The sequence below is a fragment of the Bos mutus genome, chromosome 1 (assembly GCF_027580195.1).
Source record: "Bos mutus isolate GX-2022 chromosome 1, NWIPB_WYAK_1.1, whole genome shotgun sequence".
In the NCBI taxonomy this organism is placed as follows: Eukaryota; Metazoa; Chordata; class Mammalia; order Artiodactyla; family Bovidae; genus Bos; species Bos mutus.
The window spans coordinates 126,227,470-126,248,632 of record NC_091617.1 but is presented as its reverse complement, the minus strand read 5'-3'; the positions used below and the strand labels follow the sequence as shown (position 1 = coordinate 126,248,632).

General features: G+C 36.7%; 1 protein-coding gene across 2 annotated transcripts in view; it reads left to right on the top strand.

Annotated features, from left to right (window-relative positions):
• Window positions 1–21,163, top strand: part of RASA2 (RAS p21 protein activator 2) — a 126,397-nt gene that overhangs the window by 45,367 nt on the left and 59,867 nt on the right. For both annotated transcript variants that reach the window (XM_070375238.1, XM_070375246.1), the window contains exon 5: window positions 6,164–6,240. In XM_070375238.1, coding sequence (XP_070231339.1) covers window positions 6,164–6,240 — 77 coding nt within the window. The remainder of the gene's footprint in view (window positions 1–6,163; window positions 6,241–21,163) is intronic.

The window sequence follows — 21,163 nt, the reverse complement described above, 5'->3', positions numbered from 1 at the left end:
GTGCATGAGAACTTCACTCATTCTTCAGTAGATAGGATTCCTTTCAGTGCTAAAGTTCTAGGGAACATGCAGAAACATAATTTAGCCCTCAAATAAGAAGCTCCCTTAGTAGTAAGATAGATTTTTTATCAAAACAATTCAAAAATTGCTAAGAACACTTAACCCCTTACCTTGAATTATTTCCCAGATGCTTTATTAATTGCTGTTAATGTTAATTTTTTTCAGTTTTCTTTTCAAACATTCAAGATAAATAATATTTCATGAGTGCATTTTTCTATACTTTTTTTTTGTTTGTTTGTTTTGTTTTGCAGCATTCCTCTGTGGCTTGAACTGTTCTTTTCTCAACCTACTCTAACCTGCCTTCAGACCCCACAATGGGTTGGAGGGAATGCATGGACAGCTCTCACTAATGTTACTGTGTTACTGAGTCTGGTGGTCATTTTTCAGTCCTCCTCTTACATGGTCTTTCAGCAGCTTTTGGTATTGTTGACTGCTCCCTGTTTTTGAAGCATGTTCTTCCTTAATTTCTGGTTCTGGTTATCATCGTACTTCATTTGGTGTCCTTTCTCTGTATTCTTTGCCACCTAAACAAAGTTAATGAGTTGTGTTGGTACCCCTTCCTATAAATTCTCTTTTGGCTAAGGTGATCTGCAGCCATGCTTTTAAAGCTGTTTGGTCCTGGAGTTCACCACAAACTCCTTAAGTATTTTTCCTTTCTTTATTTTTCAAGTGCTATGATTTAAAAAGTATGCTTTTATATTGATATGACTGATTAAACCAAATCGCTCATATGGAGAAGTTCTCATTAATTAAGGGTGTTTGTCTCAACACAACTTGTACAAGCAGTAAATCCAGATGCAGTGTCAGTCACATCCTTTTGCTGTAATTGCTTAGTTAATAAGTCTTTACCAACAAGCTTATCTTGAATTTCTGGATCATGCCATAAGTTATTGATTGTTTTGTAGGTTTTTTTTCGTGTGTGCGGGGGTGGTAATATGGCTTCTGCCCTATCTATTTAAAACAAGCATTAAAAAAAATACAGTAACAATGTATTCTTATATGCAACTATGTGTATGTTTTTTGTTATAAATTTATAGAAAACATTTTTAAAAATAAATAAAAACTAAAAAGTACAGTGATTATAGCAAATAATGCATACTTTAGGATTTCTTTAAACATGTCCAGTTAAGACATAATGAGTATGTAGGTATTTTAAAAACTGCATCTGTAGATATTGTAAATTTATAAACATGGACTAATAAAGGAATGAGTCATTCTAGATCATAATAAATAATTTTTAAAGAGAAAACAAATCCATCTGTAAATAGAAGATAATTAAGTACAGCCTTTATTTTTACATCAGCTAGGCAGCTGTGTCCAAAATGATTTATAGAATTAATTATTATATAAAAGAACATTGATCAGAAATCTAGAAGTTTCCTTCAGATGAAGAAAATTTTTCATCAGTTGAAAATTACTGAGTTCTGTGAGATTATTGTTAAAATTTAGTGTTTTTGTGATTGAAAACTAAAAAAAGTTTAGACTCATGCAGTTTTTAAGTGTATGTATTGTGTTTTGCCCAAATATCTGTATTCATTTGACTTTCCCAAACTGTATGCAAAAATTCACATAATATCTACTATATGGTATGAGAATGTATGTACTAAAAAATTAAAATAATCCCAGATTTTTGTATGTGAAATTTTTATAATACTAGCTGAAATAAAGTTAGAATATAAACCCTCAGATAGTACCAGAGTAATATAAGCTTCAAGTATGCTGCTTATACATATTAATGTGATATAGTTGCTTATATTAACCTACCATGATTAGTGCTCTGAAATATATATAGAATAATGCCCTCTAAGAATTTGATTTGTTTTTTAAATGAGAATTTAGAAGATGATCAGATATTTGATCTTCCATTATTTCCTCACATATAAAGGATATATTATTTTGTTATTGAACCTTCCTAATGAGGATGGATAATAAGAAAGCTATGGTGGATCAAATCACACTGCACATTTATCACCAGATATAGTTTCTTGTCAGCATCTTACAGTTATTTCTTTGTGAGTACCGTCCCTGTTTTTTTTAGTCGCCTTAGGATTCTTTATCTTCTGTTTTCATCAGTTTTACTATGCCCTGCCTACGTGTGGTTTTCTTTATATTTATCCTACTTGGGTGTTCCTAGGGGCTCTTGGTTACTGTGCCTTGATGTCTGTCTTCAGTTTAGGAAAATTCCAGGCAATTATCTCTTTCCATTTTTCCCCCTTGTTTGTTCTTTCTCTTTTCTTCTGGGACTTCAGTTACATGAATAATAGACCATTTTACTATGTCTCATATGTCTCTTATGCGCTCTTCCTCTCTGACTAATCTATCATCTATTTCACCAGTCCTCTTTTCAGCTATGGCTAATCTGTGGTTAAATACATGTTCATTTTGGTCATTTTATTGGTTAATTCTAAATTTTTCATTTGACAATATTTTAGCATTTCCAGGTATTTGCTCAGTTTTTCATTTCATTTTCTATCTCAAAAAAACCCAAAACCAAACTCTGTCAGTTAAATCCATTGTCTATGTCTGTCATGAATCTGATCCTCTTTGTCAGGTTTTGATTTTTGGGGTTTCGTGGAGGGGGGTTGGTGTTTGGTCTAATGGCATGTTTCATAATTTTTGATGGAATGCTGGATATTGAAATATGAAATATTTTAGAGATAACTTGAAGCTCTGGATATTTTTTCCTCCCTCCAGAAAAATTTGCTTTTGGCGTGTGGTTAGGCTAGAGGCTGATCTCTTTAATCCAGTTAGGGATTTGGCTGATTCCAGGCTAGATTTCACTCGTCGTAAGGCTGATCTATGTTAACAGTTCACCTTTCCTACTCAAGCATAGGCCTTCAAAGATGCCAACAGAAAGCCTGGGTGTTTACAAGGGCTTCGCTATCTTGGTGGGCCCTGGGCTCCCACTTTTATCATTTCCAGCATGAGATTATAGAAAGTTTTGAGTAAGCTTTTTAGCCTTTCAGGCCACTGCTGAAGTTAGAGAGTGCCTTTCAGCAGCTTCTTTGGTTGCTCTACCGGCAGCTTCTGTTTACACCTCATTGGCCAGAACTGTATCTTTTGGCTAACCTTAGCCACTGTCCCTGGCTTCAAAGGAAACTAGGAACTGTTTTGCTGAACTCCTAATGTTCTACTGAAACCTCCCCCCTCTCAGCCCCAAATAAACTTGTTTTAATACTCTCCAGATTTATAAAATGGTGACAGATGTAAATAAAACTGAACTTGCAGGTGAATATAGTAGGGAATACCAGATTTTTCGTGTTTTCAAATATGGGTTTCTAACACTAAAAAGGACCTTCAAATAATTTTTTAAACTTTTTGTTCTTTTTTTTTTTTTTTTTTTTAACTAGAAAGCAAACACCTTGGTAGTAGAAACTTTAAAAATCTAGATTAACAGAAAAGAAAAAACTTGAAATCCTACCAACCAAAGTTTGATCAATGTTTTGGTAGGGAGCTTTATAGTAATTTTATATAACAATACATGTAGTATGTTTTATTTTTACAAATTAACTCTGAGTTATATACCCTATTTTGTGATTTGTTTCTTTTACTAAGTATCATATATATATGTGTGTATTTCCATGTTAAAGTATATAATGAGGGTAGTACCTTACAGTTTAGAAATTCGTTTCCTTAATTCGGTTCATAATGCTTTTTAATTTCAGTGTTCCACCCTAGTAGTATGTATCTTGTGTATGCTTGTTCTCTCTCCACTCTTTTTTTGACCAGGTTAATACGTAATTATGTTATTGTTGACTAATACCAAAAGAATGTTCTGTTTAACAGCCAGTGGAAGTAATGAACATGTTAGGTAGGCTCTGACTCAATGGCAATGATTCATGTTAGAACCCCGTTAAATATCTTTTTTATTTCTAGTCTTGACTTGATACAGTGTTCAATACATTTGATACAGTGCATGATACATTTTTCTGTCAGTGAAATTATTATACTGTTTTTCTACTCTTTATTAATAGTTTTTATTGTTTTCAAAATAGAGTAGATCCTAGACATTTTCTGAGAACCATTTGGGAGTGCCTTGCTAGTATACAGTTTCTATCATAAAATACATACATGTTAAAATGGTACAACTGCTTTGAGACGTAAATGTTGATGCAGTTGGCTAGGCTCACTCGTGAGTCAAGCGACACAGATGCTGGTGTGACAGCAAATAGGATTCAGAATTTTAGTTGAGTCATAAATTACTGCATATCATGGACCTTCTCGAGATCACTCTTGAATAGTAGGGATTGTGAATATTAAATGCCTGGTGAATGAAAGACCTGTTTTATAAATCACATATGATTTTGTAAATAATTTGTATCTAGGTTTTTAGTGGAAGGTTTGCTAGATCTAGTTCCAATTCCACCTAACTGCAGTCCACGGGGTCGCTAAGAGTCGGACATGACTGAGCGACTTCACTTTCACCTTTCACTTTCACACATTGGAAATGGCAACCCACTCTGGTGTTCTTGCCTGGAGAATCCCAGGGACGGGGGAGCCTGGTGGCTGCCGTCTGTGGGGTCGCACAGAGTCAGACACGACTGAAGCTACTTAGCAGCAGTAGCAGCAGCCACCTAACTGCTAATTTTATGGCAACTGATGCCTTTGTTTTTTAGAGCTTAACTTTCTTATGCAGACTTTTATGTTGAGATACATCAACATATAACACAATATGTTGTGCTTATTGCTCAATCCCTGGAGCTTTATAGTCAGTGAACCTCAGGATCTCTCTTATATAAAATATGCTCATTAAAAATAGGCTGATTCAGGTTAGATTTCTGCATATGTCTAAAGGCTTGTTTCAAAGAAGAATAGTAACTAGATAATAAACTTTCCATCCTCTGATGAAATTACTTACGTCATTAGTCTCTAGATATCACACCCTTGAAATCTTCACTTGGCAGCGTGACAGTTTGTCATGTCAGCTGGGTGGAGGTAATCTAGCACCAGCTCTTAACCAGCTCTGAATTGCTCATAACCAGTTTAGAGTTGCTCATTACTGGTGGCAGGGTAGAAATAATCAAGTTCTGGATTATATTGTTCCTAAGCCTTTGTTTCTTGAGAAGTTGATAGTTTGCTTTAAACTTTTACTACTAAATTTTTTAAAAGTCCATTTATTAATGGCTTTTTAAGAAAGTAGCCCTTTATTTTCGTTCTCAGCATCCTATGTTTTCATCAGTGTTCTTCACCTGTTTATTGTCTATCCAACTAGATTGTAAGTTCTTATAAGCAGTGACTTTGTTTTACCTGTTTTTTTTTTTTTCCCCTCACCGCATGGCTTTGGGATCTTAGTTCCCTGACCAGGGATTGAACCTGGGCCCTGAGCAGAGAAAGCATAGAGTCTTAACCACTGGCCTACCAGGGAATTCCCAATGACTTTATTTTATACTTATGTAGATTCCTACCCGCTCCTACAGTGTCTCCTAAAATATAGTAAATATTCCATAAATCTTAATTATTTGAGAAAACTAAGTGTGACAAATTGAATCTTACCAGTTTTAAGTTACTTTTATTGTTTAGCCTTGTATGATACTATCTTTATACTTGTCTTTTCTGGAAAAAGCATTCTGTGTCTTGAATTTGTTAAATTCAAACTTGCCTAAAATGTGTGTTATCTTCCTAATTCATGGTAATTGAGATAAATAAATATTTGTTGAATAGGGCATAGAATTCTTAGATTTGAATACCATGTTCGATATAAGCATTTGACTGCTTATCTCTCAGATTTTGATCTGCATTGTTGGTTATAAGTCATTTAACACATACTTGATGTAGACAAAGCCATGTGCTAAGGATCACTAAAATTTGGTTAGTGGATAACTAAATATTATGACTGCCATTTGAAAAAGAACATACCTTTATAGCACATGGAACTCTGTTCAGTGTTATGTGCCAGCCTGGATGGGGGAGAATTTAGGGGAGAATGGAGACATGTATGTGTATGGCTGAGTCCTTTTGCTGTTCACCGGAAACTACCACAGCACTGTTTATCTGCTATACCCCAATACAAAATAAGAAGTTAAAAAAAAGAATATACCTTTACTTAATATTTTGTCAGTAAAGTAAACTTCTCAGTTTGTGATTTTTTTTTTTGTCTTTATAGGGTAAAGTTCACCTTGAATTAAAACTGAATGAACTGATAACAGAAAATGGAACTGTGTGCCAGCAGCTTGTTGTACAGTAAGCATGTTTCTTTTGCCAAAATCAACTAGAAATAATTCTCCATCTTGTATTATTTGACTCTTAAGACAACTCCTTATTTTAAATACTTCAAAAGTTTTTTTTTAAGAAATGAACTCTGCTATGCTATTCCTATATTAATTTGTTTTCCAGTTTATTTTCTCACATCTAGTCTAGTCAGTTTATATATGAGTCATTAATTCATTCAACCAATAATTTATTTAATGTGTGTTAAATGATAGAGGTAGGGGGTTTTCATAGGATCACAGATAAACATGTATGTATAGCCACCTAACAGGAAGGAGTTGGAAAAGCTTCCTAGTAGATGGCCTCTAGAAACTCCAATAGATAAAACCCAGCAGGGCGTTAGGGACCCTTAGGGCTAAAACTGAATGCGTACCTTGAGATTACCAGTGTTGATTCTTACCTGCTTTGAATTCCTTTTTTACACTTTTGCTCTTAACTCATTTTTATCACCCAGACTCTAATCTTCTAACTGTTCAGTAAATCTGTTTCAGCCTTTTCCCTCTGTCCAAAACCCTTCCTCTGGGCTGTCAATGAACAACTGAATATCCCTGACTTCTGAATGTTTTCTCTATGTCTTAACTGATACGTAATGAATATCGCCTGAAGTACTTACTGTTCCCTCTGCTGCCTTCTTAGTTCAGTTGCTCAGATGTGCCTAACTCTTTGCGACCCCATGGATTGCAGCATGCCAGGCTTCCCTGTCCATCACCAATTCCCCAAGCTTACTCAGACTCATGTCCATTGAGTTGGTGATGCCATCCAACCATCTCATCCTCTGTGATCCCCTTCTCCTCTCACCTTCAATCTTTCCTAGCATCAGGGTCTTATCCAATTAGTCAGTTCTTTGCATCAGGTGGCCAAAGTATTGGCGTTTCAGCTTCAGCATCAGTCCTTCCAGTGAATATTCAGAACTGATTTCCTTCAGGATGGACTGGTTTGATCTCCTTGCAGTCCAAGGAACTCTCAAGAGTCTTCTCCAACACCACAGTTCAAAATCATCAATTCTTCGGCGCTCAGCTTTCTTTGTAGTCCAACTCTCACATCCATACATGACTACTGGAAAAACCATAGCTTTGACTAGATGGACCTTTGTTGGCAAGGTAATGTCTCTGCTTTTTAATATGCTGTATAGGTTGGTCATAGCTTTTCTTCCAAGGAGCAAGCATCTTTTAATTTCATGGCTGTAGTCACCATCTGCAGTGATTTTGGAGCCCTCCCCCAATATAAAGTCTGTCACTGTTTCCATTGTGCCCCCATCTATTTGCCTTGAAGTGATGGGACTGGATGCCATGATCTTAGTTTTCCGAATGTTGAGCTTTAAGCCAACTTTTTCACTTTCCTCTTTCACTTTCATCAAGAGCCTCTTTAGTTCTTCTTCACTTTCTGCCATAAGGGTGGTGTCATCTGCATATCTGAGGTTATTGATATTTCTCCCGGCAATCTTCATTCCAGCTTGTGCTTCATTCAGCACAGCATTTCGCCTGATGTACTCTGCATATAAGTTAAATAAACAGGGTGACAGTATACAGCCTTGACAGACTCCTTTCCCACTTTGGAACCAGTCTGTTGTTCCATGTCCAGTTCTAACTGTTGTTTCTTGACCTGCATATAGGTCTCTCAAGAGGCAGGTCAGGTGGTCTGGTATTCCCATCTCTTTGAGAATTTTCCACAGTTGTGATCCATACAGTCAAAGGCTTTGGTATGGTCAGTAAAGCAGAAGTAGATGTTTTTCTGGAACTCTCTTGCCTTTTCAGTGATCCAGCAGATGTTGGCAATTTGATCTCTGATTCCTCTTGCCTTCTCAGTCTGAGGCTGTGTATTCTAGGGGCCAGGGAGTAGGGTCAATAGTACTCTTCTACTGCTGCTCCTAATGGGCTTCCTAGGTGGCACAGTGGTAAAGAATCCACCTGCCAGTGCAGGACATGCAAGAGACTTGCGTTCCATCCCTGGGTCAGGAAGATCCCCTGGAGGAGGAAATGGCAACCCACTCCAGTCTTCTTGCCTGGAAAATCCCATGGACAGAGGAGGCTGGTGGGCTACAGTCCATGAAGAGTCAGACATGACTGAGCCACACATATACTATACTGCTGCTCCAGACTATGTTCTCCTAAAAAAAAAAAAAAAAAAAAAACAGCTCCTTTGATGTATTCTCTTTCTGTATAAATATATATTTATATTATGTACTTATATATGTCTACACACACATAAAATACTACATGTATTACTTACTTAGTTAATTTCTTCTGAACTCTTTTAAAGAAGGTTGCACATACCATAATCCTTAATATATCAGTGTGCGTTTTCTAAGAATAATGACAGTATTATAAATATTATAAATATAATATTTAAATGTACTCTATTTCAGTTTTTGAATTTAGGAAGTGTAACATTGTTACAATAAAAGTTTTATCTATAGCTTTTATATTTCAGTGCTTTACAGTTACTACATTTTACTTCTGTCAACTGTTCCAATAATGTCCTTTAGACATCTTTTTTTCTCCAAAAAAGTACACAGTCCAAGATCATGTGTTACATTTAGTTGTAATGTCTCTAATCTCCTTAACCTGTAGTAAGCAGTCTTTAGCTTTTTTGTCTTTCATGGTATTGAAATTTTTGAAGATACAGGCCAGTTATTTTTTTTAGATATTCCTCAATTTGGATTTGCCTACTGAAAACAGTTAAGATTTGTTTATAGTTTTTCTTCTAGACCGAGAGCGTATAGTGAAGGTATTTGGATTAGTCCGCCTTCCACTATTCTCTTGACTCTGTTCAGTTTGGTTATGTTGTACACGTGAAACACAGTTAAGTGGATTGATTTGGTTTGTTTGTATTTAGTTTAATGTTGTTTTTCCCCATCCTTGTTGGTTTACTTTTATTTTTTGAATATGTAGAATATCTGGATGACTTCAGAAGTCAAAACTATACCAAAAGGCATTACTCAGAGATGTGTTAAATTCCCCTCTCCTTATATCCAACTCTAAGCAACCATAGGGGCTTCCCTGATAGCTCAGTTGGTAAAGAATCTACCTGCAATGTGGGAGACTTGGGTTCTATCCCTGGGTTGGGAAGATCCCCTGGAGAAGGAAAAGGCTACCCGCTCCAATGGGTATTCTGGTCTGGAGGATTCCATGGACTGTATAGTCCATGGGGTTGCAAAGAGTCAGACACGACTGAGTGACTTTCAGGCATCCATGATCTGGTTTCTCTCCCTGTAGTTTTCGCCTTTTACAGAATGTCATATGAACAGATTTATATAATATATAATCTCTTGTGTCTTTTACTTAGTATACTGCTTTTAAGATATATCCACATTATATATCAGCAGTGCATCCTTTTTTTAGGTATTTTTTATTTCGTGTCATAACTTATTAGTAGATACTGTTGTCCTTGTTTTACAGGTGATGAAACAATGCACAGATTGGTTAAATAAGTCCAAGTTCATATAGGAAGAGTGGAGTCTGGTTTTAAACTCTGGCAGTTTGATTTTTTTTTTTTTTAGTTTTGAAATAAATCATAGATTTACAGGGAATTAAAAAATACAGAGAGGTCCTTGGTACCCTTCACTTAGTTTCCCTCAGTGGTTACATCTTACGTAACTATAAATACAATATAAAAACCAGAAAATTGACATTGCAGAGTATACATTTTATCATTTTATCGTGTGTAGATTTGTATAACCACCACCACAATCAAGATACTAAATGATTCTATCACTGTAAATATCTCCCTTATGCTAGCCCTTTATAGTCACACCCACACTTCCCCTACCACCATCCCTAATCGTGCAACATCTGATCTGTCTCCATATCTAAAATTTTGTCATTTCAAAAATGTTATGTAAATGGACTCTTATAATATGTAACCTTTTGAGATTGGCTTTTTTCCCAATCAGATCCAGCCAATTTTTGTGCACAGTTTTTAAAATCTGTTTTGCCAATTTCTGTCTTTTATTTAGTGAATTTATACCACTTACTTTTAATATAATTACTGATGTTAAGCTTCATTTCTGTTCAATTCAGTCGCTCAGTTGTGTCCGACTCTTTGTGACACCATGGACGGCAGCACACCAGGCCTCCCTGTCCATCACCACCTCCTGGAGCTTGCTCAAACTCATGTTCATCAAGTTGTTGATGCCATCCAACCCATCTCAGTCTCTGTTGTCCGCTTCTCCTCCTGCCTTCAGTCTTTCCCAGCATCAGGGTATTTTCCACTGAGTCAGTTCTTCACATCAGGTGGCCAAAGTATTGGAGTTTCAGCTTCAACATCAGTCCTTCCAGTGAATATTCAGGACTGATTTCCTTTAGGATGGACTGGTTGGATCTCCTTGCAGTTCAAGGGACTCTCAAGAGTCTTCTCCAAACCACAGTTCAAAAGCATCAATTCTTTTTTTTTTTAATCTAAATTTATTTATTTTAATTGGAGGTTAATTACTTTACAATATTGTATTGGTTTTGCCATACATCAACATGAATCCACCACAGGTATACACGTGTTCCCCATCCCGAACCCCTCTCCCTCCTCCCTCCCTGTACCATCCTTCTGGGTTGTCCCAGTGCACCAGCCCCAAGCAACCAGTATCATGCATCGAACTTGGACTGGCGATTCGTTTCATACATGATATTATACATGTTTCAATGCCGTTCTCCCAAATCATCCCACCCTCTCCCTCTCCCACAGAGTCCAAAAGACTGTTCTATACATCTGTGTCTCTTTTGCTGTCTTGCGTACAGGGTTATCGTTACCATCTTTCTAAATTCCATATATATGCGTTAGTATACTGTATTGGTGTTTTTCTTTCTGGCTTACTTCACTCTGTATAATAGGCTCCAGTTTCATCCACCTCATTAGAACTGATTCAAATATATTCTTTTTAATGGCTGAGTAATACTTAATACTCCATTGTGTATATGTACCACAGCTTTCTTATGCATTCATCTGCTGATGAACATCTAGGTTGCTTCCATGTCCTGGCTATTATAAACAGTGCTGCGATGAACATTGGGGTACACGTGTCTCTTTCAATTCTGGTTTCCTCAGTGTGTATGCCCAGCAGTGGGATTGTTGGGTCATAAGGCAGTTCTATTTCCAGTTTTTTAAGGAATCTCCACACTGTTCTCCATGGTGGCTGTACTAGTTTGCATTCCCACCAACAGTGTAAGAGGGTTCCCTTTTCTTCACACCCTCTCCAGCATTTACTGCTTGTAGACTTTTGGATCGCAGCCATTCTGACTGGCGTGAAATGGTACCTCATTGTGGTTTTGATTTGCATTTCTCTGATAATGAGTGATGTTGAGCATCTTTTCATGTGTTTGTTAGCCATCTGTATGTCGTCTTTGGAGAAATGTCTGTTTAGTTCTTTGGCCCATTTTTCGATTGGGTTGTTTATTTTTCTGGAGTTGAACTGTAGGAGTTGCTTGTATATTTTTGAGATTAGTTGTTTGTCAGTTGCTTCATTTGCTATTATTTTCTCCCATTTTCTGAAGGCTGTCTTTTCACCTTGCTTATAGTTTCCTTTGTTGTGCAGAAGCTTTTAATTTTAATTAGGTCCCATTTGTTTATTTTTACATTTATTTCCAATATTCTGGGAGGGTCATAGAGGATCCTGCTGTGATTTATGTCGGAGGGTGTTTTGCCTATGTTCTCCTCTAGGAGTTTTATAGTTTCTGGTCTTATGTTTAGATCTTTAATCCATTTTGAGTTTATTTTTGTGTATGGTGTTAGAAATTGTTCTAGTTTCATTCTTTTACAAGTGGTTGACCAGTTTTCCCAGCACCACTTGTTAAAGAGATTGTCTTTAATCCATTGTATATTCTTGCCTCTTCTGTCAAAGATAAGGTGTTCACAGGTGCTTGGATTTATCTCTGGGCTTTCTGTTTTGTTCCATTGATCTATATTTCTGTCTTTGTGCCAGTACCATACTGTCTTGATGACTGTGGCTTTGTAGTAGAGCCTGAAGTCAGGCAGGTTGATTGCTCCAGTTCCATTCTTCTTTCTCAAGATTGCTTTGGCTATTCAAGTTTTTTTGTATTTCCATATAAACTGTGAAATTATTTGTTCTAGCTCTGTGAAAAATACCGTTGGTAGCTTGATAGGGATTGCATTGAATCTATAGATTGCTTTGGGTAGTATATTCATTTTCACTATATTGATTCTTCTGATCCATAAAAGCATCAATTCTTTAGTGCTTATATCTACCAGGCTTAAATCTGTTAGGCTTAAATCTACCATTTTATTTTTTATTTTCTGTCCCCTATTTTCTTTTTCCTGTGAGTTTCTTGAACATTTTTTAGAATTTAATTTTATCTATAATTTTTTTAAAATCTACCCTGTATCTCTTTGTTTAGTTTTTTTTAGTGTTTGCTTTAGGTTTACATTATACATGTGTAACTTGTAGTCTACTAGTGTTGACATTTTGTCAGTGAGAATAAAATGTAGAAACCTTACCTTCTTTTAGTCCTCCACCATTTGTAATATAATTGTCTGAAGTATTTCTTGTACAACAGTAAGAACCTCCATCAGTGTTACAGTCTTTCAGCTATCTAACACAATTTAGAAAAGAAGAAAATTTTAAGTCTCTTGTATTTAGTTACATATTTGCTCTTTCCGTGTTTTTTCCTTCCTGTCATTTCAGGATCCCTTCTTCTATCACTGTCTTTTATGTTTAGAGAATTTTCTCTTACCATTATTTTTAGGATTGGTCTACCGGTTACACTTTCTTTTAGTTTTTCATTATGTGAAAATGTCTTGATTTTTTTTCTTCGTTCCTAAAGGATATTTTCACTGAATATAGAATTCTTGGTTGATAATTCTTTTTTTTCCTCAGCACATGAAAAATGTACTATTTCCTTTTGGCCTCCATGATTTTTGATGAGAAATCCACTATCGTTCAAATTTTTTTCCTATGCAGATTTTCCTATTTTTCCCTCTGGATACTTCCAAGATCTTTTCTTTGTCTTTCATTGTCTAAGTGTTAATAGTTTGACTGTAGATTTGTTTGAGTTTATCCTGCTCAGCTTCTTGAACCTACATACTTATATCTTTTGCCAGATTAGGAAATTTTTAGTCATTTTTTTCTTGTTACATTTATCAACCCTGCTAGATTTCTCCCCTGTCCTTTTGAGACTCCAGTGGCTTGAATGTTAGATCTGTTATTATCCCATACATAACCTGAGGCTCTGCCCACCATCCCCTCTCTTTTTTTTCTGGTCTGTTTTCCCTCTGTTGTTCCTATTAGGTTATTTCTTTAAGCTCACTGATCCTTTGTTCTGTCTGTTCTAGTCTTGGACTCATCTATGGAGTTATTTTTATTTTGGTTATGGTATTTTTAAGTCCTAAAATGTCCACTTGGTGGTTCTTTATTTCTTTGGTAGGACTTACTTTTTTTTTTTTTTGCTGAAACTTTCTATGTTTTTATTTATTTCAAATGTGTTCATAGTTGCTCATTGAGTCATTTTTATGATGCCTGCTTTCACATTTTCTATCAGATAAGTTCAACATCCATGTTGTCTCAGTGTTGTTGTCCTAATGATTGTCTTTTATCATTTAAGCTGGAGATTGTATGGTTTTCAGTTCTATCCTGTACATTTTAGGAATTATGTAATGAGACTCTGAATCTTATTAAATCTTCTGTTTTAGCCAGATTCTGATTCTCTGCTGGTGGGGGAAGAGGAATTCTTATTCATTACTATGATGTAGAAATAGAAGCCCAGGTTCCTGGGTCAACTGCTGTTGATACCCCTGGAGGAAGGAGAAGAGTTCCTTATAACTGCTGAATGAGAGCTGGTTCAGGCTCCCCTTTGCTTCTTCCTGTTACCACTCTGACTGGGACAGGGAGGAGTACCTTATTACTGTTCCTTGTGGCCTCCAGTGATATCCTGGTTGGGAGGAGTCAGTTACACCTACAAAGTGGTGAAAGTCTAACCTTCCCGCTCAGCCTTCTCCGACGCCACCCTGACATGGAGGAGGAGGAATGGTTAGACTTGGTGGTGATGGAAATCCAGGCGCCTCATGTGGTCTCTGCTGACTCCACAAGAATAAGGGCTTATTACAACTTGTCAGAGGTTGAAGTCTAGGTTCTCACCTCGACTTTAGGCCTTTGTTGATGGGGGTGTGAGGGTAGAGCCAGTATTTTTCATGGTGTTTAATTGGAATAGATGGTTATTGTCTAAAAATGGCTTTTATCTTGCTAAGCTGGCTAGAGAAAGCTGGCTTTTCTCTGGGCACTTTTTGTCTCTTCCCATTGGTACTTCTGGATTGGTAGCTTCTCTGGTGCTCAGTCTGGGATGTATAAGGGATAACAAGAAAACCTAGGGAATTCACTTCCAAGTCCCAATTTTGTTGGTTTCCAAGATCTCTGATTGACTTGCCTTCTTCTCTTGACTTTTTAGTTTTATTATGTTTGTTCAACATCCTGGGCTTTTAGCCATGCTTGTTGGGAAGAAGAGGGAGATAGGCATCTACTCCATCTTGTCCTAGAATTGGAAGCCAGTTCATTTCTTTTTATTTAAGAATAGTATTCATTTGTATGGAATTTGTTTACGCATTCAGTAGTTAATGGATATTTTAATTGTTTCCCATTTGAGGCTGTTATAAAGAAAACTGCTGTTAAGTATTCACAAACAGGTCTGTATGTGGACATATATTGATCTGCATTCTTTTTTTCCTTGCCTTTTTCACTTAAGCCTTCACTGTCCATACTCAACGTCCATAGAACAATGGAACGCCAGTAGTAGCTTTGTGGAGTTTATTGCTGATTTCTCAGCTTAAGAGGTATTTTGAAGTTCGTAGTATTTTCTTTTTTTCAGTAATGTTCAAGCCATGGCTTTCTGTGCTGTTTCCTTTGTGCTCCTTGCTGAACTTAACAGTTCTGGGGAGAGGTCTGTGGAAAGTTTCATATCCAGGCCTGGAAAGCTCCCCATTGTAGCGTTTCTTGAACTTCAATAAGACTTCCATCCACTGATCTTTACCACATTCTTTTCTTCTCCTATTTTACTTTCTTCTAGGCCTTTTTCCATGATCTGTCACCTTAGTTATTTTCTTACAGGTTACCTGAACTCCCCTGCCCTTCTCTTCCCTTTAATATAAATGAACTCAACCTCTTCCTTTATGTTCAGTGTGCACCTGAATATTGCTAGAGAAAAATCACACAGAAAGACTAATTTTACTTTAAATTCATGATCATAAACCTCACATGGGTACTTAACAATTAATGTGGAGTTTTACTGTGCTTCTCATTATACCTATGAGATTCTCCATCTCTGCAAACTGTAAATTGGTCACAGCTTCCTGAATCCAAATCTGCAAACCTGGATTGGCCTCCATCTCTTTGTCCTTAACACTTAGTAGATGTGGTGCCCCTTATCTTGTTGTGAGTGAATTCTTCCATTTGAGCTCTGGGTTCTCTGTCTTCATCCTACTAAAGGACTTTGCCCCTTCATTTATCCCTTCTTCTGTTTCATCAGTGTTATCTGCTTTTTTAGGTTATTCTCAGTAGCGTATAAACATGTTCTAGAATCTCCTATTCTAAAAGACATGTGTTCCCAGGCCTCGTCTCCAGTCCCCTCTCCCACTACCATTCCTGTTTATTTGCTGTCCTTTGAAGGCAGACTTCTCAAAGTAAGATTGTCTAATAGATATGGCGGGGGTGGGGGTGGGGCGCGGGTTATGTGTGTGTGTGTGTGTGTGCATGCATGTATGGATACTAGCTCTGTTCACTGTAGGCAGTATCATCCCAGTAGCAGTGAATATGCTTACTTCCTATATACTTGATTTCTGAATAACATTCTCCAGGCAGGATTGTACACTAGATTTTTCTGTAATTATGAAAATGTCTTTTGTCTTAATTGTTCATTTTAGTGGCCAGTAGCTGTGTGGCTTATTGAAAACTTGAAATGCGACTAGTGCAACTGGAGAACTAAATTTTAAGTTTTGTCTAATTGTAATTAATTAAAATTTAAATAGCCACATGTGGCTACTGGCTGCCTATTAGACATACTCCAGTGAAAAGAAGGTGAACTTTTTTTTGAAGTAGTGACTTGTTTGAGAGTCACTGAAACAGAGAAAAATATAAAAGATGAGCCTAGAGCATCTATGGAGTCAGAAAGTAAGGAATTGCTCAAAAAATAATGAGGGCGTGTAGAAAGGATGTTGAAGTCAATTAGAAAGTGCTCCAAATAACTAAGTCTGGGACAGTTTGAGCATCAAAATGAATAATGATAATAATAGATTAAAGTCTGTAAAGTAAATATCAGTGAGCCAATGCTGATGTAACAAGTACATGGTAGAGAAAGGACTGCTTTTCCTTATTTGTGAATATAGGACAAATGATAGAAATAAATCACTATTAGCAAGTACTACAATATTAGTGCAGGGACAGATTATCTATAGATACTGAATAAGTGGGCATAAGTGTAATGACAAACAGCATATATGCATAGTCTCAAAGAATAACACTGTAAGATGTCTGATAGGTACATACCATCTTAACTGGTGGTGGTATTCACTTGTGTCTGACACTTTGCAACCCCAGGCTCCTCTGTCCATGGAATTGTCTAGGCAAGAATATTGGAGCTGGTTTCCATTTCCTCCTCTAGGGTATCTTCCCATCCCAGGGATCAAACCTACGTCTCTTAGGTCTCCTGCTTGGCAGACAGGTTACTTCCTACTGTACCAGCTGGGAATCCCCATCTTAACTGAGTGCTCAAAACTAATGTCACCAATAATGAGACATTCAGTACCTCCTGGTAAGTTGCATTAAGAAGGATACCAAGATGCATAACCTTAGTCTAATCATAAGCAAACATCAGGCAAATTCAATTTAAGGAATATTTTACAAAATAACTGGCCAGTACTGGCAAGTTCATGGAGCAAACAACCATTTTGGATAGAGGAGACTAAGTGGACATGACATCTAAATGCAATTTGAGATCCTGTGTTGCATCATGCACCAGGAAAAGGACATTGGTGACATTTAAGTAATGTCTGTAGACTAGTTAACTTTATTATTAACTAACATCGTATCAATGACTGTTTTCTGTTTCTATAATTCTACTCTGATTACACAAAATGTTAACATTGGGTGATGGGTATACAGGAACTCCAAACATTTAACAGCTTTTTGAAAGTCAAAAATTAATTCAAAATAAAAAGTTTTAAAAATTGTCTACAACTTGTGCATCCCACCCAGATCTTTTTTCTAGCTCTAGACTCATTGTCCACCTGCCTTTTTGGCTATTCCACTTTGATGTCTCACAGCACACAAATTTAACACATTTAAAACTGCAATATTGATTCTTATATCTGTTAATATCTAACTCTTCCCCACAGCCTTAGCAGATAGTACCACCATCCACCCGATTGATCAAGCCAGAAATCTAAAGTCACTTAAAACTTTTTCTCCTCTACCCCACCACAGATAGGATTGTTTTTTATTGGTTCTATAAAATTTTTTCTTGAATTTTCTAATGTTTAATAAATATCTACTGACATCTCCTTATTTCAGACCAGCAATCATTTCTTACCTTGACTATTTCAATAATCTTTTAACTCTTCTTCCATTCAGCAGTCCATTCTGTTTGTAAGCAGCCCAGAGCAGTCTTTTGGAACATAAACTAGACCATGGCAGTCCCCTGCTCAGACACTTGAGTTTGCAGTGCATTTATTTAGAATAAAATTCAGGCTCCTTATCATGGCCCATAGATCCAGCAACCTCTCCTGCCTCTTTGATCTTGTTTTGTTGCATACTTCGTATAAAAATGCTTGTTGGCCTTCTCTCAGTTCTCTGAGAGTGACATTACTCTTCTAGCTGCCTTTCCTTTTCCCAGGAATGTCCTTATGCCCATTATTCTTGTATTTGGTTCATTCTTGTTTTTTAAGTTTCAACTTAAATGTCACTTATCGTAAAATAGGGTACACTGTTCTTTGTCTTCCACAGCACTCGCCACTATTTGTAGTTATTATTAGTTTTCAGTTGTTGCTTGTCATCTCTTTCTTTAGGCAGACTCTAAGCTCCATGAGGGCGGGGCTGTGTTTGTCTTACTCACTTCATGGCCCCAGCATCTGGCACTTAACTAGGCACTAAATAAATTTTAAAACAGGTAAATGAAGAAGGGTTAACATTTGACTTCTTAATGGATGAATAGAAAGTAGCTTGTCTAGAAAAAGTGTTTTTTTCCAAAAGGAAAAAAATAATACAAACAAAAATACAAAGTCAAGAAACGGCATGGTATTTTGTGTATGTGTATGATTAAAAGCAGTTTGATGTTGCCTGATATATGAACACTGAGTCAGAGATTGATCAGAAATTGATGAAATAGGCTGGAGCTAGTTCTTAGGGGCTTTTATGTACCATATGAACTTATAAAACTTAGGAGCTTATGGAACTATTGGAAGGTTTTAAACAGTAGAGAGTGGACAGATTTGTATCTGGTGCTGCCAAAGCGAGCACCTGATTTGCATTTTAGAAAGATCAGATTTGTGAGAGCAGTAAGTATAGAAACTAGGAGGTGAACTTGAAGAATATTACGCTGATGCTGGAGAAAATTCTTGAGAATCCCTTTGACTGCAAAGAGATCAAACCAACCAGTCAATCCTAAGGGAAATCATTCCTTAATACTCACTGGAAGGACTGTTGCTGAAGCTGATGCTCCAGTACTTTGGCCACCTGATGCGAAGAGCTGACTCATTGGCAAAGACCCTGATGCTGGGAAAGAGTGAAGGCGAAAGGAGAAGGGAGCAGTAGAGGATGAGATGGTTAGATAGCATCACCAACTCAGAGGATATGAATTTGAGCAAACTCCAGGAGATAGTGGAGGACAGAGGAGCCTGGCGTGCTGTAGTCCATGGAGTCACAAAGAGTTGAGCATAACTTAGCGACTGAACAATAACAATAAAGGGGTACTGGATTTACTTTGTGAGATCCAAGTGAGAGTGGATTCTGTGCCAGAACAATAGTTGCAGATATGAGAAAAGAGGCCAGATGAAGTAATGTTTAGAGAGTAGAATCACTGAAATGTATTGATTGATTAGATATAGAAAGTGAGGAAGGAGGAATTATTCCAATATGGCTCCTAGATTTCTAGCTGTGTTATGGGGGTGGTGGTGGTATATACAACTAAGAAAAAATACTGGAGGAGGAGCTGCTTTAGTAGATGGTAGTGAGTTGAGTTTTAGCCACTCTTGAACATCTATGTAGGGATTTCCATCAGACATTCAGATACAGAAATCTTTAACTCTGTGGTGAGATCTCATATTCAAGTGTATTGTTGATAGTTGTGGCCATAAGAATAGATGCAATAGATTGTAGTAGGCTTAAGGGAGGTTATGTAGCATAAAGAGAGCAGTTGCTAGCAAATCCAGCAGTAGAGGGCTTCCCTGGTTGTTCAGATGGTAAAGAATCCACTTGCCAATGTCAGTGCAGGAGACCTGGATTCAATCCCTGGGTCGAGATGATCTCCATCATCTTGAGAAAGGAATGGCAACTCACTGCAGTATTCTTGCCTGGGAAATCTCATAGAGGAGCGTGGCAGGCTGCAGTTCATGGGGTTGCAAAGAGTCAGACATGACTGAACAACTAACACTCAGTTTTTTCCAGAAGTTAGAATTACAAAAACATGTGCGAAAAACCTGAAGCATACAGATAGGTGTTACAAAGGAAGTTAGGGTCAAGGGAACCAAGAGAGAAAAGAGTTTCAGGGAGAGAGTGATCAGGAATATTGCATGCTGCCAAGAAATCCAGTGAGAAAACCCCTGAAAAATATGGATAGCATTTGACACTCAGGGGACCTTAATGAGGAGAGTTTCCATGGAATGAAAAACAGAAAAAACTGGATTTCAGTAAGGGAAGGAGTGAATAGGAGGTCAAGAAATTGGGAGTGAAAATAGAAAAATTAGATAGGTGCAAAGTGACTTGAGGTCCAGGCAGTAATTTTTATTTTAGAGAAACGGACTGAGGTAAAGAACCTCAGGAGGGAAAATTGAGACAAATTGAATATATGGTTGTTGCTGGTATATGAAAATTTTAAAAATTGTTTTATATCCTGCAACCTTTTTACATTCACTTATTAATTCTACTAGCTTTTTAAAATAGATTTCATTCAATGTTGTACACAGACAGTTATGTCATCTATGAATAGATGGCTTTACTTCTTCCTTTTCAGTCTGTTTCTTCCTTTATTGTACTGGCCAGAAACTCCAGTACAATGTTGAATAGAAGTTGTGAGAACAAACATTCTTGTCTTATTACTTATCTTAGGGGGTAATTTTTCAATTTTTTAACCACCAAGTACAATGTTAGCTATCCATCATCAGGTTGAGAAAATTCCCCCTTTGTTCCTAGTTTACTGAGAATTTTTACCAGAGATGGATATTCAGATGATCTTAACACTTATTTTTTGTTTTTATCTGTTAAAATGGTGAATTTTGTTGACTGATTTTTGAATGTTTAAACTACATCCACTTGGTCATGTTGTGTTAATATTGTTACATATTTCTGGCTTTGATTTGCTGAAATTTTGTTAAGGATTTTTGCATCTCTGTTCATGAAAGATATTAGTTTGTAGTTTTCTTATAATGTCTTTGGTTTTGTAATCAGGATGTTAATGGTCACTTTGGATGAATTGGGAAATAGTCTCTCCTCTTCAGTTTTCCAAGTTTTTATAGAACTCATGTAATTTATTTTTTACATGATTAGTGTAAGAATTCACCAGTGAGGCTATCTGGGTCTGGAGTGTGTTTGTTTTGTTTTGTATTGTATTTTTATGTCTGCTTGATATATTGAACTCGTTATTATAGAATATCCCTCTTTATTCTAATATTGGTAATATTCTTCATTGTGAAATCTAGTTTGATATTAATATGCCCACTCTGGCTCCGTGGCTGGTTGTTTCACTTGCTTTCT